Source organism: Colossoma macropomum, unplaced genomic scaffold (assembly GCF_904425465.1).
Source record: "Colossoma macropomum unplaced genomic scaffold, Colossoma_macropomum, whole genome shotgun sequence".
Taxonomy (NCBI): domain Eukaryota; kingdom Metazoa; phylum Chordata; class Actinopteri; order Characiformes; family Serrasalmidae; genus Colossoma; species Colossoma macropomum.
The window spans coordinates 1,037,483-1,054,702 of record NW_023495280.1 but is presented as its reverse complement, the minus strand read 5'-3'; the positions used below and the strand labels follow the sequence as shown (position 1 = coordinate 1,054,702).

The 17,220-nt window shown below is 39.8% G+C and overlaps 1 protein-coding gene across 1 annotated transcript in view; it reads right to left on the bottom strand.

Moving 5' to 3' along the window:
* The window catches only part of dnah7 (dynein, axonemal, heavy chain 7), a 171,193-nt gene that overhangs the window by 141,652 nt on the left and 12,321 nt on the right, over window positions 1–17,220 (bottom strand). The window contains exons 15-20 of the mRNA XM_036561847.1: window positions 16,760–16,984; window positions 14,066–14,212; window positions 11,662–11,982; window positions 9,962–10,329; window positions 8,749–8,935; window positions 1,422–1,615 (exon numbers count right to left, since the gene is read on the bottom strand). Of these exons, the coding sequence (XP_036417740.1) occupies window positions 1,422–1,615; window positions 8,749–8,935; window positions 9,962–10,329; window positions 11,662–11,982; window positions 14,066–14,212; window positions 16,760–16,984 (1,442 nt within the window). The remainder of the gene's footprint in view (window positions 1–1,421; window positions 1,616–8,748; window positions 8,936–9,961; window positions 10,330–11,661; window positions 11,983–14,065; window positions 14,213–16,759; window positions 16,985–17,220) is intronic.

The following is a 17,220-nucleotide window of genomic DNA, read 5'->3' as shown; positions in this document are numbered from 1 at the left end:
ATATGCATGCAGACTTGTTACATAACGTCCTCCTACCTTAGCTTGGCTGAGAAAAAAAATCTCTTCGGCTACAGCAACATGGTTCATAGTTCATATAGTCTGGCAACTTTTTTAAAAAGCTGTTGCGTAAGTCATGTCTCATCTATTAGGATATCTTTCAGTGCCACATTCATTTTTCACCGGCGTGCAAACAAGCAAAAAGTCTAAACCAGTCTGTCCAATTCTGGAAGTAAGCCGCTATTAGTGATGGGGTTTGAGAGGAGATAAAAACAAACAGTCCCCAGACTAGTAGCGTATCTGTCGTATAACCAATTTTGCTATGACAGGCTTCACCCAGCCAGGTCTACTGTCTACAAAGTAAAGTTTGCAGCGCCGCACGACAAAAATTGACCCAGCCTTGCATCACCTTTTATGATTCAGTAAATAACCAGCAAGAAAAGGTACATCTGGAATCAGTAATTCTGACATGTGGTCTATTGCTTCTAGCCCAATTATCTAGCAATTTAGAAATAAAAAGGAAACAAATTAATCAGGACAAAAGCTTCTAAATCAACCAAACACTGTCAAAAGATCTGATACGTTCCGAGCTATAAATGAAATCAGTAATGGGTTCTCTGCTAGGCTTTATATTTTTTTTTATCTAAGAAAAAGCAATAGTTTTACTGCCTAGTTGAACCGTATTGTCCTAGGGATGGTTTCATTTGAATAATAATAATAATAATAAAAAAAAATAATACTCTCCACCCCCCAAAAAAACCCCCATACATAAAGGTTCCACACAGGCTTCTTAACTCTACTGGCTAACGCATGCTTTAAACATCAGGAAAAAGGAGTGACTACTCATCATCTGTGCTATATTACACTCAAATCACAAATCCATAGTAGGTGACATGGCATGAAATTTACACTGAGAAAGGCAAATCTTAAGTCGTTAAGATAAACAGACAATTGCTAAGCATCTGTTTTTACCTCAGGTACATTATTAGCCCAGTCACATCGTAACTTATTTCACCTCGTATCTTTTGAAAACAGTGAGTTTAAAAAGAGTTAGCTGATATAAAACATGATAAATTCACTAAATGATGTTAAAAGCAGTATTCCATTGAATCTACAGTATAGTAGAGTGCAAAGGAAGGTCTGGTCTGGTGTGCGGTAGCCTTAAGCTATATGCAGGAGTCTTTTTATGACTATTTGAAAATTCATTATCTCCTCTCCAGTTTTGAAATCATTGTTTGATTCTGTCCTTAATTATTTCACTGCAGTGTAACAAGAACAATGAATTTCCATCAGTTTCTCCAATAAGACAAACAGAATTTTAATTGATCCAAAAACACATTATTGTAAGGCCCATCCAGCCGTTCTCTATACCAAGAACTTTAGAAAGTGTAACTTGTGCTTTCTCTATGGCTCTATTGCTGTACCTGGTTGGGTCCTTAGTCTCTGAAAGGATCTCCAGCAGCTCATCGTTGGACAGGAAGAAGAAACGGGGGAAGAAGAGTCTCTTCTTTTCCAGGTATTCGTTTAGGCCCTTCAAAATGAGCTCCAGAAACTCGTTGCTTTTCCTCAGCTTCTCCAGCATCTTTTCTATAGCCACAACAGCCAGGACGTGCTTGTCCTAAGACAAAAGACATCAAATATTTGTAAATTAACTTTTAAAGTCACAGTTATAGCTAGTGATAACAAACGAATGACATGACATTATCTTACTCATGGCTCGCTGAAACATGAAGATTTAACACTTTTAATCAATAGCACATTTATTTTTGTAAGTAATGTCTCTATTTATCAAGAAGCCAACTTATGAAACTTTGCAAGATTGTACAGTCTATATGTAAATGGAGCAGTGCTTTTGAGTCAGTTGCACATACTAGCACATATATACACACTTACTAGCAACCACCTGGGATACCATAGCAACCACCTAGTAACACCTTAGCATCCTACCAGGGATAACATAGCTTGGCTTAGCAGCACCACAGCTATCTACATGGAATAGCATAGCACTGGCCAAGCAACACCTTAGCAGCCATCTGGGATACCAAAGCAATGGCCTTGCAATGCCTTAGCAAACCACATAAGCTACCATAGACATTGTATAGCAACACCTTATCAACTTCCTGGATGCTGTATCAACAGCTTAGGCAAAACCTTAGCAATCAACTGGGACAACACTGCAATGGTCTAGCAACACTTTAACAACCCCCTGGATAATACAGCAACAGCATAACAACACCTTAGCAACCACCTAGGATACCATAGCAATGGCCTAACAACACTTTAACAACCCACTGGGTAATACAGCACCAGCCTAGCGACACCTTAGTAACCACCTGGGATACCACAGTAAGGTCTTAGCAACCACCTGGGATTTTATAGCAAGAGCTTTGTCAAGCCAACTTAAAGTTTGTTAACAAACTTTCCCCCTCTAGTTAAAAATGCATTTTTATCTAAAACACCGACAAATAATATTAGTCGATCCAGTAAGACACTTTAAACATCTAGACATTGGTGCGCAGTATAGCCACATTTACACACTGACCTTTTTCTGATCGAAATGAGGCTTGGCATAAAGTTTAGTTACAGTTGCTGTGGGAGAACGCTTTCAAAACAAGACACAAGCTGATGCTCTGAAAAGCCTCAGTGTTTCTACTGTAGCTCTTTCAACTATCAGGCCCCAACAGTTCCAACAAATTACCAAGAGATGAAAAAAGGGCCAGTGGAGGATCGACACAGATGGGAGCTTTCATTTCAAAAAGACAGTTGTGTCAAATCCACTGCTTTTAAGCCAAAAAAAAAAGGTTGTGTTGTGAAGGTGCTTCACGCGCCGCCGCTAACTAATTCAATCCAGTGCTTTTCAACCTCCTTCCAAAGGGCTGAGTCAGAGGTCTGTCTGTCATCTGAGACAGAGGAAACGATTAGAAACGCTCCTTCCTTTCCGGCCTTCCTCTTTTCCTCTCTTCTCCACGTAGATGCTTTTGACCAAAGTCTAGCAGATAATAAGTGCACCCCCTCCTTCCCTCCATTTCTGATTGCTATTGATTTTCTATTTCCCACGGTGACTGGAGCTGAAGTGTCGAAGATCGCTTCTGGAACACAACAACAACAAACACGGCCTCTGAAAGGGGGAGTCTTCTAGTGGGTAATGAAGGGGCGGTAATGACCATGGTGCTCGCCAAAGCCTCCTCCAAATCACCTTTTTTAAAGCGTGAAAAGAAGCTATTGGGTGAGTGTAATGGAAGAGAGCGTGGAGAGGCAAGATTAGAAAGCCCGTTTTATTACCCGGAGTCACAGGACATTGCAGCGGTTCGGAGGGAGCAGCTGCCTACAACGTAAAGAGATTAATGCCCCCCTCACATTAAATGAAGAAATCAAATTATCAGCAACGATTCGCCATGGACAGACAAAGCTGAGCCGTGCGCTCATTGGTACGCAGCTGACATTTCTTTAGGCCGAGATATCAAAGGCTATTGTAATTATACACTCATTATGTTGAGGGTAATGACATCCAAGTGAGGTTTAAACTGCTTTAAAGGAATAGTTTGGCCAAAAAAAAATAATAATACATAACCTTCCACTTACACCAAAGGCAGTCAAACAGCCAAGAAATGTTGGATGTCTAAAGTTTGCATCTTTAGTTTTGCACTGGAGATACAAGGCTAATGTAGCCAACAAGCAATGGAAGCTTATAATGTACTTATTAGCACTGTGCAAGCTTGAATGCCTCATTGGTGTTGTTAAGTTATCTCAAACAGACTTTCTAATTTGGTTTCTGACACTGTAAGACATAGTATAATTTATAAAAATTGACATTCGACTCTGATCATGTCCAGAACCAGTTGTTTCGGGCCCTGATCCAATCCAAGAACTTTAATGTTGAGTACTGTCTAATTCTATCCAATCTTTGCATTTCACAGAAAATACAGTCACATAATTCAGGTACGATATGCTAGAATGCAAAAAAATGTTTTGGAGGCTAATGTACTAAACAGATAATAGAAACATATACTGCTGTAATTAGTGTTGTACAAACTGCAGTTATCAGTTTTGTTAAGTAATCTCAAATAGATTTGCCTATGTGGTTTCTCACAGACAATGATATGCTACTATTTATAAAAAAGGACGTTGCAGCTCATGTGGTAGCCCTCCTCTGTCTTTTTTTTGTTTTGTTTTTCAGGGTTGCAAACCCTAAACTACGTTTTTGGAGGGTTGCAGCTCTAAAGATCTGAGATACATGTAGCAGTACACATATTTACCTTGGCTGTTTACTCTGAGGTGTTGAGAAATCACAAGTTCAAGTCTTGCATGTCACATTTGGAGCAACATGCAGACAAACAAAAAAATGAATGTATTTCAATTTCATTATACTTAATAATACAATAATACGGTTTGGGAGTTTTTGCATATTGATGTTACACATACAGGCTCAAAAAGAAGGTCCAGCTCAAGGGTCAGGTCTCAAATGATGTCAAAATCAACATTATAGTGATAAAGATATGATGACAATAGTAGATAGTTCGCCACATATTCAGAAGACATATCCTTCACCAAGTTTTGTTCTTCATTCAAGCTCTATTTGAATTCTCTTTCAATCATCAGATTCATCCACTTGGGGAAGGGGACTAAAACAAAACCCATGTTATAAAATGGTCATACACAGGTTCTGTGCAATTACACATTTCCACCAGAGAGGTCTCCAAATCTCCAAATCTTACATAACGTAGCTTTAAATATGGATTTACAAGCCATAAGATATCATAAGAATATGGTAACTCTAACTGCAGGTCCACTTGGCTGTACATTTGAATTGTTATAAGTAGGCTCCCAAGGTTGCCCCCCTGGTGTCATTAATACATTATTGATTTCATATTGCTTGAACATACATAGCTCCCTTTTGAATGTGTATTAAAATATGCTTGGATTAGCTTTGATTTCAAACCAATCCAAATGTACATCCTTGCTAAACACTAAGCGCAGTAGTAACAGCAGTCTTGAAGCTTGCATGTCTGTACATTTGTCCATTTTGAGATTACTTAACAACTAAACACAGTATGGAGCAAGTTTAAGGCATGCAGTTTGCACAATGCTAACTGGTCCTATATAAGCTGATACCTGCTAGATACTTTAGCCTCACAGCTCCACTGCAAAACTGCAGAAGCAAACTTTGTAAACCAAACATGTCCTGATTAATCACCTCCAAACGGAGAAGTGGTGAATACATTAACTACTCCTTTAAGCTTTGAAAAAAAAATGTTTCAGCAGAAGGCCCTTCCCTCACATTCCTGCCGTAATCGCAAAACAGCCCATGTGGAGTCTTTTTTCCCCCTATTGCACTCTTTCTCATTTAACCAGCCCCTCTTTGAAGCTGTGGCAGGTACGGGCGCCAGGCTGGCGTTCAAAACGCAGCATTTTCACTTTCTGACACTTACGCGAGAGCGATGCGCGGCTTTTGTGAAGAGAGGAGGAGATCGCGGAGAGGTGCGAGGCTTAATTAAAAGGCTTGTGTTTTTGAATTCATTCGCCAGGCATTTTATCTCCCTACTCGACAAAGGGAGAGCGCAGCCGAGAGCGGTGGGTGAAGAGAGACACCATGTGGTGGTGTCGATAAGTGTGTTATGGGATCGTGCCGCTCCAGCTTGATAGTTCCAGATTGTACCATGTCTGCAACTGAATCAACCTGTCAAGGTTGTCCTGTACCAGATGCATCCCAGCTGTCTCTAAAGTCTCATCTGTTTTATTAAGCATTTGTTTGCTTATTTGTTTGTTCGGAAGGAAGCCATTAAAAGTAGACGCAGCAGAAAGTCAGAACGTAATCGGGTGATATTTAAAGAATCGAACATCCTCCCACACACGCACACACACATAGGGGGTTTGTCTGCACCCCCTTCCTTTGTGGTGATCTCATTTTGTCCATGATGCACCAGGGTTGAGTCCCCCAGACAAAATCTATAATTTCTATTTGATGGTGCTCCCTGTGGCTTTTTTATTTTTTTGAGAAGGACAACAGATAGGCTATCGATGTGTCTCATTTCATAGCAGCCGAGGATAGCGATTGCACCCTAAAGAGTTTTGAGATGAAGAGTGGTGTGCGTGTCTGAGACAGTAAAGTAAGACTGATTAAAACACACAGCTCAAAACAGGTACAGTCAATAGCCCACATACTGTCTCTACTGTCATAACCAACTGTACTTCTACTCTGTGGTTTTGTATAGGGCTGCACAACATATCGTCTGTTCATCACTGCCTTTGCAATATTGATATCTAAGATGTAATGAAAATGAGCCCTTTGTCCAGTCTAGGGCTGTCCAATGTTATGTCTTCTGAATCCACAAGGGGGAGCTCAGCATAAATTACAAATTACCTCAATGACTTGACAAATGATTATGAAGCTGAAGTTGGCTTCTTATTTGAATTTCCTGTCCCACCTTGAATGGTGCAGCAGTTACATTCACGTGCCTGTAATGTTACTGTCTGTTATATTCAGGGGAACTGCTGCTTTATTTAAGGTGGAACGGAAAATTAGAACAAAAAAAAAGGCAGAATAAGAAGCCAACTTCAGCCTTATAGAAATTAAGATGTGAAACAATATTTAGCACCAGAAAAAAGCTTGAATGTTAATTTCTACCTTTAAATATGCATGCCCCTGTGGAGTATTTTTATGTATAAAAATGTATTCGGACACGTTTGGTTTTTGTTATTTAAAATACTTACAGTGCATATATCCACTTCAAACTTACATATATAATGTCATTTGGCTTTGCACTTATAAATATGAATACAAAAATATGTATTAATAGTTATAAAGAAAACATTTTAAAAATGATTGATATGGTAAAAACATGTTAACATGTCTATGGAAAGAAGTATTTCACTTTTTGCAGCATGGTCAAACAGATTTGGCCCATTCCTCTCAGCAAACTATCTTCAGCTCCTTAAGGGTCTCACAATTTCAAAATCCTTCATAAATTTGCAGTGAGACTCAGGAGATTAGCTAGGCCATGCAAGCACCTTCATCTGAGTTATTTTGGCTGTACGTTTGGGGTCATTGTCTCATTGAAAGCTCTAATATCTCCTGATACATTGCTCTATTTATGTGTCCTCCGATAGTGTGCATTGTCTCAGTACCATTTGCAGATTAGCAGCTCCATATCATGATGCTCCCTCCCTACTTCACTGTGGCTGTTCTTGTGATCTAACATGCAACCCTTGTTTCCCCAAACATGATGAGCTTTGGTTCATTTGGCTGGACCAAGGAGTTCTATGTCTGATCACAGAACATTGCTCCAAAGCAGTTCTGATTTGTCTGAATTCTTATGCACAAATGTCTGAACTTCTTTCTTAGCAATGGAGTTTAGCTTGGGGTGTTGGAATGAAGATGATCGCGGTTCACTGTTTATTTTTCTCTGTGTAACTGTTCTTCAGATACTTTCAGGTTTTTGAGTGACTGCTGCCCTCTCTCTTATCCTTCCTCATCATTAATCTGAGAGAAATCTCACCTCATGTGTTACGACCCCCAGTCGTAACTGCCCTTCTTTATGTCTGTTTGTGGCCATTTTGTGTGTTTTTCCATTGTTGTGTTGTGTGCAGGTGCATGATTGGCTACTCAGGAGCGCCTGGCTGTCTAAGAGGTCACTAAGCCACCATCTTGAGAGACGTTCAGGGCTCTTTCCCTTTTGATATGACCTGGAAGAACACCTGTCCAGACCAGCCAGGCACTCTACTTCTGTCTGCTTTGCTTTGCTGCTTTCGTTAAAACTGTGACTGTTTGATTATGCTTTGAGAGCTTGGGGAAAGTAGGGGACGGTGCCATGTTGTTTTGATTACCTTTTCTCCTGTTTTACGGTAGGGAGTTAGGGTAGCCTATATGTCTTGTTTCTTTTGTTTTCAGTTCAGTTAAGTTTGAAATTATTAGTTGTTTTGTTTATTATTTTGGCAATTGCTTGTCCCTGAAGCCATCGCCTGAACTTGTTTGAGCTTTTAAAGAAAATAAACCTGTCATTTTCTGGTTTAAATGGTGTCCGGTGTCTGGTCTGGCAGCAGGTCTGGGGAGAGAGCCCACTCTCGTTCTCTGTTATGGCCTGACCCTGGACCGGGTCGTAACATGTGGTTCCATGAATTTTCCCGTTGCATATTATCAAATTGTACTGACAGTGATGCTTAAAATCTGTAGCTGTAGCATATGAGAACTTTATGAAGCTCCTTTACCTTCACCATGATTGCTACTTGTTGCGTGAAGTCTTCCCAACCAATGACAATGTCTTTTTTTATTGCAAATTGCAAAAAAAAAAAACATTTCTGTTTTTACTTTTGCAGCATTACTGTTTAGAACTTGATTTATTTTTTTACCTTTACATATGTGTATATTTTAATATAGTGTCAATATTTTATCAATAATATGTTTGCTTATGAATACATCTTTGTATATATTTACAAGTATGTGTGTAAATTTAAAGTGGATATATCCACTGAAAGTATGTTAAATAACCTTATTGACATCTGATATTAGTTAGCAGTGAGAGAGAATTATGTAGTTTCATGATAGAAATAATTTGAGTTTTAAAGATTTTAATTGAGTTTTAAAGAGTTAATTTGACAGACCACAGTGTGAGAGCCCCCTGCTGGACCCAATAACCTTTCCAGCAACACCAACTTGCTATGTTAGATGTTAAAACGTACCAGTGAGTTAGCATTCTTCTCTGACCAAGATATTTACAGAATAGCACTGGCATATGAGGTTTAGAGCTGTCTCACCAGGCTGACTTGCTTCATGGTATCCCTCCAGGTTTTGTCCACAGTGGTGAAGCGGCGTCCCTCCTCAGGCATCTGGGCCATGATGTCTGGAGAGCTGAAGATGGGCTCTAGGTAAAGCCAGGTGGACTGCACCTTCAGCCACTCGTCAAGGATCTCCTGCAGCAAGAGTAGCTTACCCTCCCAGTCCCTGAGACACAAACACAAAGACCACACAGAACTTCATCATCTGTCCATCTATCCATCCACAGCTGTATAGAGGTTTTAACATGAACACTAGGACTGGTTCAAGCATTTCAGTTACAAGAGTATTTATTCCTAATGCGGGTATTTATTTATCTATTTAGTATATGTAAGCTTCACCTTTTTTAATCAAAAAAAATGTGACAAATTAGATTTAATCAGTGAATGCCTTTAAATAAAACAGTGATTGTTAACATATGCAAATAAATCATAGCTCGATGCCTCAAAAGTTCATGCCACGCATCCTTGCCTCAGAGCACAACAAACCGCAAATAGCAAAGATATCTCAGAAATGGTTTTCAAGATCATTCTAAGAAGTTTCAGTTACTTGCAGAATGCCAGCAATGGCAAAAACATGCTGTAATTTCATCTAAATCGTTTCTCTCTCATGAAATATCTCTTGAAATATGCAGAGAAACTCAAAAATGCTGATTCCAAACAATATGTGCCACATTTGTTGGAATCGAAGACATTTTACTATCTTGTTTAACAGAAACATAAAAGACCCTTTACTTGTTTTGATCTTTCAGTTGTTTTTGAAACAAATGGAATATGTCAGAAGTGCAAACTCAAAGCTGCCACGAAATATTAATGTAATTCATTATATAGCTACATAGGTGTGGAATTATGCTTCATTTAATTCTGCATATTATGTAATGTATATGAAATGCATATCAAACCAATACAATCAAAACAATACTTATTACACATCTAAGGGCATTAGCATTGTTGAGCAAATTATTCCTTTAAACTATCCCTTTAAATCACGGCTTTCCAATCTTAAATTCCATCTTTGCATCTGTTCCTTGTAAACAAACAGATGCATGCAAATGTTGGGTCACTACTGGTGTTGCTGGAAAGGTTACAGAAAATTAACAAAACATGGAATTTAACCAGGGTGCCCAAACTTTAGCATACATCTATATTCTGTGTGTAAACCTACACAAACACACATATGCTGGTTGTGCCTTACCGTATCTCATTCTCAAAAGGTTTGATGAAAGGCGAGCCACGCATGGTTTGAGTCTTGACAATGTGATCGTCCAGCAGCATCTGGATTTCATCGACTGAGGACAGTATGGAGGTTCCGGTCTCTCGGTAGGGCAGCAGGGTGAACTCCATGCCGGCCCATTCGCCCGCCATGCGCTCCATGGCCTTCTCCAGGGAGTACTCCTTACTGGCAGCTTCGCTGATGTTCTCGAAGCTGGGCAGATGGGCCTCCAGGCGCAGGGGGATGAAGTGGGCAACGCAGGCCACCTCCTCGGAAGGCTTGAGGGGGAAGCCCACCACTGCCGACATGGATTCCCAGTGGCGGTCACGCAAGCCTGGGTTACACAGCACCTACCGGAGAAAACACTTATGGAGATTGTACTGAATGTATGCTTTCATAATCTTAAAGTTGTGATCCAAGGTTTATGCTTAGATTAAATGAAATTAGTTTCACGCTTTGTATGGTTTGGCTCGATTAAAATGAACCCTGTTAGTGCAGTTCTTTAGAATAAGTGAGAACGCTGCCATGCGAACCCTGGTGTGCAACAAATAAGTGGATCGGGACCCCCTGAGGAGTCCGCTTTCAGACAAATGCTGAAGTACAAACACAAAACAGACCCAAGACAAAAATGAACCATCATTTACCCTATGCAGGCCTTCTTTGGTACATGCTATAGACACGTTTTGAGGGTGCGTTGACAAGGGCAGGTTGTTAAGGACGTGACTGAGATAGCAGGGTTAGCGCAGTTTTATCACTAAGTAGGTTAAGCTGACGTTCAGAAACAGTTCTGATTTACCCGTTTTTCAATAATGAACAAGTTTTGTTCAACACCAGTACTGTCACCTAAAAAATGTAAGCCACAGCTCTACGTTAACTGAAATCAGTTCATGAACTCTTACAGACACTCGAATATCAAAATTAGTCAGATTGCCGAACCCTAATGTCTGTGTATAAATTAATTTTCATACTGTAAAAAAATAACTTGTTGAAAAGCACTTTCAACAGGTAGTTTCTTGGAACTTTAGAGTTTGGAAGTTTAGAGAAAAGTAGAATTGGAAAATGTTCGACCATAATCATTTATTCATGTTAAAGGTTTTCAGTTTTTGTTGTGAAGTAGGGTGGGTCTAAATAGCCCCAGACTGTAGTAATTCAAATGACTAGCGTTATTATTATTATTAATTTATTGTTTCTAATTACTATGAATGTATACACATTTTGGCTGCTACTGTACAAAATGTTAACCTCTAAGCTGTATAAAAAATGAACAGCGTTTACCGCTTTTAATACTACAGTGATAATTTAAGATATATTTTCAACATATCTATAGAGGTGAACCGTTTATGTGAGTGAAGAAAAACTTCATTTTGGAATAATTATGATTGTTATATTCTCATGGATTACTTCCAACTCTAAGAGTTTCTATTCAACAGAAGTAAAACTCACTATAAGCCACTTTTAAAAATGATCCTCTAATCATTCACCTCATCGTTCCACACATCAGCTAGTGAAGGTGCACATTACTGAGGCGTGTTTCTTTGTTTATTTTCAGTTGAATAGATTTCCCAAGTATTGAATAGCTATAGAGGCTGGCAGACTGCCAAGGATGACTACGGGGACCCATTACATTAGACGAATGAATATTCATCCAAGAAAGACGGCACATTTAGTTCCAGTCACAGCACCTGCACTAAAGGGATGTGCTCTTTGAAAGCCTCCACTTCCGTCTTCACGCAGGTGGCGATGTGAAGGGCCTTGGGGGACTCCTGGAAGCTCTTCTCCAGCTTGTAGAGAGTGCGCCAGTAGTTGCTGACTTCGCCCTCCACCTTGTCTGGGTTAACGGAGGCGAGGGGGCCATGGAGCCACTGCTTGTGCTGGGCCTGGAACTCAGAGGCTGTCTGGTACAGACGCAGGTATGGCAGCAGTTGGTCCTGGACCTTTTTGCGCTGCGGGTACTGAGAGGTGGGCCATCCAAATGCTTCTTCCTCGGAGTTGAAGCCCTCAATCTGAGTGCACAAAAACAGATACAAAGACAGATGAAGGTGAATATATGAAAAGTGCTACAGGAGACCCTTAAAGGAGACATAATGTATTGCAACTGGAATATAGTGGACTAAGTCTTCAGTAGAGTAAGCTGACCAGCATGGCAGATAGTTAACAGGCTAACAGGCTCCTCCAATAAGATTCAGAGACATCCTTTAAATTTAAACCTTTACTAAGGGAGTCAGCGTAAAACATACAAAGTAAGAAAACATGTTGTGTCAAACATTAGTGGCTGCGCTACAACTGCTTAAGCAAGCTAAAATGTGAATACACAATGGCATTATCATGGCATAAACAACATGTTAACAATCCCACTGGGGGGATCCCACTGCTAGCTGAAATTAGCATTATCTAGTGGTAGTTATCAGAAAAAACAAAGTCTTTAGCAAAGGCTTATAAAGCAAATTAAAAGGTTTCTCCATTAAATACTGTACAATACATAATGTGTAGTGTAGTGACGTATAATTAGTTTCATGATTTTATGACTGTGTCTGCCTCTCAGCGTAAACTTTAAAAAATCAATATAGCTTCACTATATTGCACTCCACTCAACTGTTGGACTCTCCACCATTGCATGTCCACCTCGCCAGGCCACCCGAGGCAGCCAATGAGTGCATGCGTAGTGAGTTTGGAAAATAAAATAACATCTAAAAAACACATCGCTAACCACAGACACAAATATGCATTTCTGCCTTAGCCGCTGCTCTTTTAAAAGCTGGAAAATCAGAAACTTAAACCTAACCCATTATGTACTTGGCTACGTTTGACATTACAACCTCGAACACAACAATATTTGCGATAACTGCCAATTTTTATTTTTTCTTTGCTTCATTCTGTTCTGTTTTTTTCCACTTCTGAAAATGAGCTGCTGCCACCGTGAGAAGTATAGCCAATGTTGAATGTTTGCAAACATTCTATTTTAGTCTATAGTTTATCTACAAACGCTCAAAGTGAAAACATTCTACACATTGAAACTCAGTTAATGATCAGAAACATTAGGATCACAGTTAGGGTTACAATTAGGACAAGTATTAAATTTAAGCAAAGAGTTAGGATTAGGATTAGGACAAAGGATAAATTTAGGACCAGAGTTAGGGTTGGGATTAGGTTTTGAGTTGAGGTTGAGATTAAAGTTAGGTTTAGCATTAGGTTTCGAGTTGAGGTTGAGATTAAAGTTAGGGTTAGGATTAGGAGAAGGGTTAAATTTAAGACAAGAATTAGGGTTGGGATTAGGCCAAGGGTTAAATTTAGGACCAGAGTTAGGCTTGGGATTAGGTTTTGGGTTGAGGTTGATATCAAATTTAGGGTTAGGATTCGATTTCGGGTTGTGGTTGAAATTAAAGTTAGGGTTGGGATTAGGTCAAGGGTTAAATTTAGGAGCAAAGTTACGGTTGAGATTAGTTTTCGGGTTGAAGATGAGATTAAAGTTAGGGTTTGGATTAGGACAAGGGTTAAATTTAAGACCAGAATTAGGTTTGGGATTAGAAGAAGAGTTAAATTTAGGTCCAGAGTTAGGGCTGGGATTAGGTTTTGGGTTGAGGTTGAGATTAAAGTTAGGGTTAGCATAAGGTTTCGGGCTGAGGTTAACATTAACGGGTTTAGATTAGGACAAGGGTTAAATTTAATACAAGCATTAAGGTTGGGATAAGGACATGGGTTAAATTTAGGACCAGAGTTAGGGTTGGAATTAGTTTTCGGGTTGCAGTTGAGATTAAAGTTAAGGTTAGATTTAGGACAAGGGTTAAATTTAGGACCAGAGTAAGGACCGGGATTGGGTTTTAGGTTGAGGTTGAGATTAAAGTTAGGGTTAGGATTTAGGTTAGGGTTAGTGCTAAGATTATGTTTAGGAAAAGTTAAGTTTAATAAATATTTAATTGAGTAATAGTAAAAAAACTACAAAGAACATACAGTGTACCATTAAAATAACATGGTTCTCTTAACTTTACCTGTATATACTGTAGATGAAGTAGGAAGACAGTTCAATTACTAAAATGCTTAGCTATTCATTATAATAAACCACCAGTAGTTGTGGTTTAACTGACTTACCTTTTCCATGGCAGTCTCTAGTTTGGAGTTGAGTGCCTGAGCCTTTTTCAGATACTTGCCGAGCTCAGAGAGCTCCCCGAAAGTGAGGAACTCCTCTACCTGCTTGGCATAGCTCTCCAGGTCTTCCACAAACCTCTCACAGCGCAGCTGTGAGCAAAACAGAGTCATTAGTAGCTGAATTAGTACAAGAGTATGATTGATAATGTAGTCTAGCCTGTTAGTGAGAGGCTGTCTCTTTATGTCTGTTGTAAATGTGCTCTCTGTCTCATTAGAGATTACAATAAGGAGCTTTACTTTAATTTGCTAATGGATGCTTTGCAATTTTGTTTTATTTTTACCTTTGGTTGTTGATATGTTGATGTCTGTTTTCAGACTTTGTACATAATGTTCTCTGCTGATATGAAATGTAAATGCCTGTGATGTCTGAGCAGTCAATGTTGTCATATTGCTGCTTAGAGGTTGCTATGTTTGGTCTATGTGAACACATTGTGCTGCCTTAATTATGCTTTCAGTTCTTAGAAGTCTTATAGTTGCTTTGCTATTCAATTTCAATTGTAGTTTTAAATAGCATAGTTACATAGAAATTATACACTATATGGCCAAAAGTACTTATTGAGTTCAGGTTTTCAGCCACACCCATCGCTAACAGGTGTATAAAATCAAGCATTTGGCTATGCAATGTCCAAAGACAAACACTGGCAGTAGAATAGGTCATACTGAAGAGCTCTGTGACTTAAAATGTGGTACTGTTTAAGGAAGCTATGTTTTGTCAGTGTGTGAAATTTCTGTCCTGCTGTATCTGCCCAGGTCAACAGTAAACGCTATTATGGTGAAACAGCAGCAACAACAGCTCAGCCTTGAAGCAGTACAACACACAAACTCGCAGAACGAGATTGCTAAGTGCCGCAGCATGTAGCGTATAAAACACTCACTACAGAGCTCCAAACTGTCTCTGGAAGCAACATCTGCATAAGAACTGTGCATCGGGAGCTTCATGAAATGGATTTCTGTGGCAGAGCAGCTGCACACAAGTCTAAGATCACTATGCACAATGCCAAGTGTGAGCTGGAGGGGTGTAAAGGACACTGCCTCTGGACTCAGGAGCAGTGGAAATGTGTTCTCTAGAGTAATGAATCTGCCAACAGAAAAGTCTGGTGGAGGAGGGATAATGGAGTCGGTCTAGGGTTAGGGTTTTTCAGGGTTTGGACTGGGCCCCTTAGTTCCAGTGAAGAGTAATGTTAATGCTACAGCTTACAAAGACATTTTAGACAATTATGTGCTTCCAACTTTGTGGCAGCAGTTTGGGGAAGGCCCTTTCCTGTTCCAGAATGTACCTGTGCACAAAGCTCCATAAAGACATGGTTTCATGAGTTTGGTGTGGAGGAACTCCAGTGTCCTGCACATAGCCCTGACCTCAACCCCACTGAACACCTTCAGGTTGAACTGGAACATCATCTGCGAGCCTTGCCTTCTTGTCCAACACCAGCGCCTGACTTTGCAAATGCTCTTTTGACTAAATGGGGGCAAATTCCCACAGACACTCTCCATAATCCTTCCCAGAAGAGTGGAGGCTGTTACAGCTGCAAAGGGGGTCAACTCTATGTATTAATGTCCATGGTTTTGGAATGAGATGTCCAACAATCCCATGTAGGAGTGATAGTCAGGTGTCCACATACTTTTGGCCATAGAATGTAGGTTCAAGCCTGCATTTCTGACTTTTTCCAAATGAGAATAATATATATATATATATATACATATATATATATATATATATATATATATATATACTACATTCTTGATAGAGTTTCTCTGTTTGTTTCAGTGAGTATGAGTGAGAGGTGTACTGCAGGCTGATTAATCAGTTGTTAATCATAGGCTACGTTCACATTACCAGGTTGAAGTGGCACAAATCTGATTTTTTGCCCTAATGTAACTCAGATCTGATCTTTTCAAATTCGACCTGAGCCACTTCCATATGTGGTCCTAGATCGGATACGTATCCGATTCATGGCCATGTGACCTTAATGAGAACGCTCAGATTAGAATTCATGTGCTTTTTTTCCACTTCGCGTGCGCCACCATTCAGCGTTACTGTGGCAGCAGCGCCGAAGTTAAAGCCTGCAAATGGCGGAAAAGCAACACATCTCACCTTTTTCACATTCATCTCACTCTAATAATGCAGCTGAGAGCTGTTCAGAGATAATTATCTTCACAGTGAAGGCTCGTTCTGCTCGTTAGCTTGTTTGCTGATGATGCACGTGACGCACGTAATTCATTCACATGACGTTACTGAGTAGGATGTGCGCATGTGCGTCATTTCAGGACGCCAGTTTGTTCCGATCAATGACAGATTTGAGTCACTTACCTAAACGAGTGTGAACCATAGTCTCAGAGAGATCAGATTTGAGCAAAAAATCAGATTTGAGCAATGAGGCTTGTAATGTGAACGTTGCTGTAGATTTACTATCAGTAACTTCTATTTATTATTAGGTAACTACTATGAAACTAATATGTAGGTTATAGAGTCATGAAAGTGATGAATGAAAGTGTAAGCACACATACAAGCCTTGAAGTTTAAGCCTTGAAGGTTCACACAATATTCCAACATGTTTTGTTACAGCTGCAATAACTGTGATTTCTAACAATTTTAAGGGCTAATGTGGCTTCTTGTGACATGTGTAGTGTCCACCTGACCTTGAGGCCATCCTGAAACTGCACGGTCTTCTCCTTAATGATTTGTCGGTGCTCATCAAAGACAGATGGCATGCGCATGTGCCACTGGAAAGTTTGCCTGTTTAGCTCCATGTCCATGCGGGAAAACATGACATAGTCAACCAAGAAGCACAGCCGTGTGTTTGAGTCCTTAAGCTTTAGCTCGAGCTTGGGCATCTCCTCAGCCTCAACCTTGTCCACATAGGCCTAGAGTGAAGGAGAAAGAAGTACCGATTAAGAAAACTTAGCTGTCAGACATGACAGGGTAGACAATCGCAAGGAGTGTTATGCCTGCAGTTGTTGACAAGCGTTCATAAATTAACGAATTATTAGGATTCATGAGTGAATTATTCATGTTATGAAAGTTTTTGAAAGTCAATATGTTTGAGTACAGAGTGAGATTTTTAGAGTGAGATTCCAGCGGGCGGTCACTAGGTCCTAGT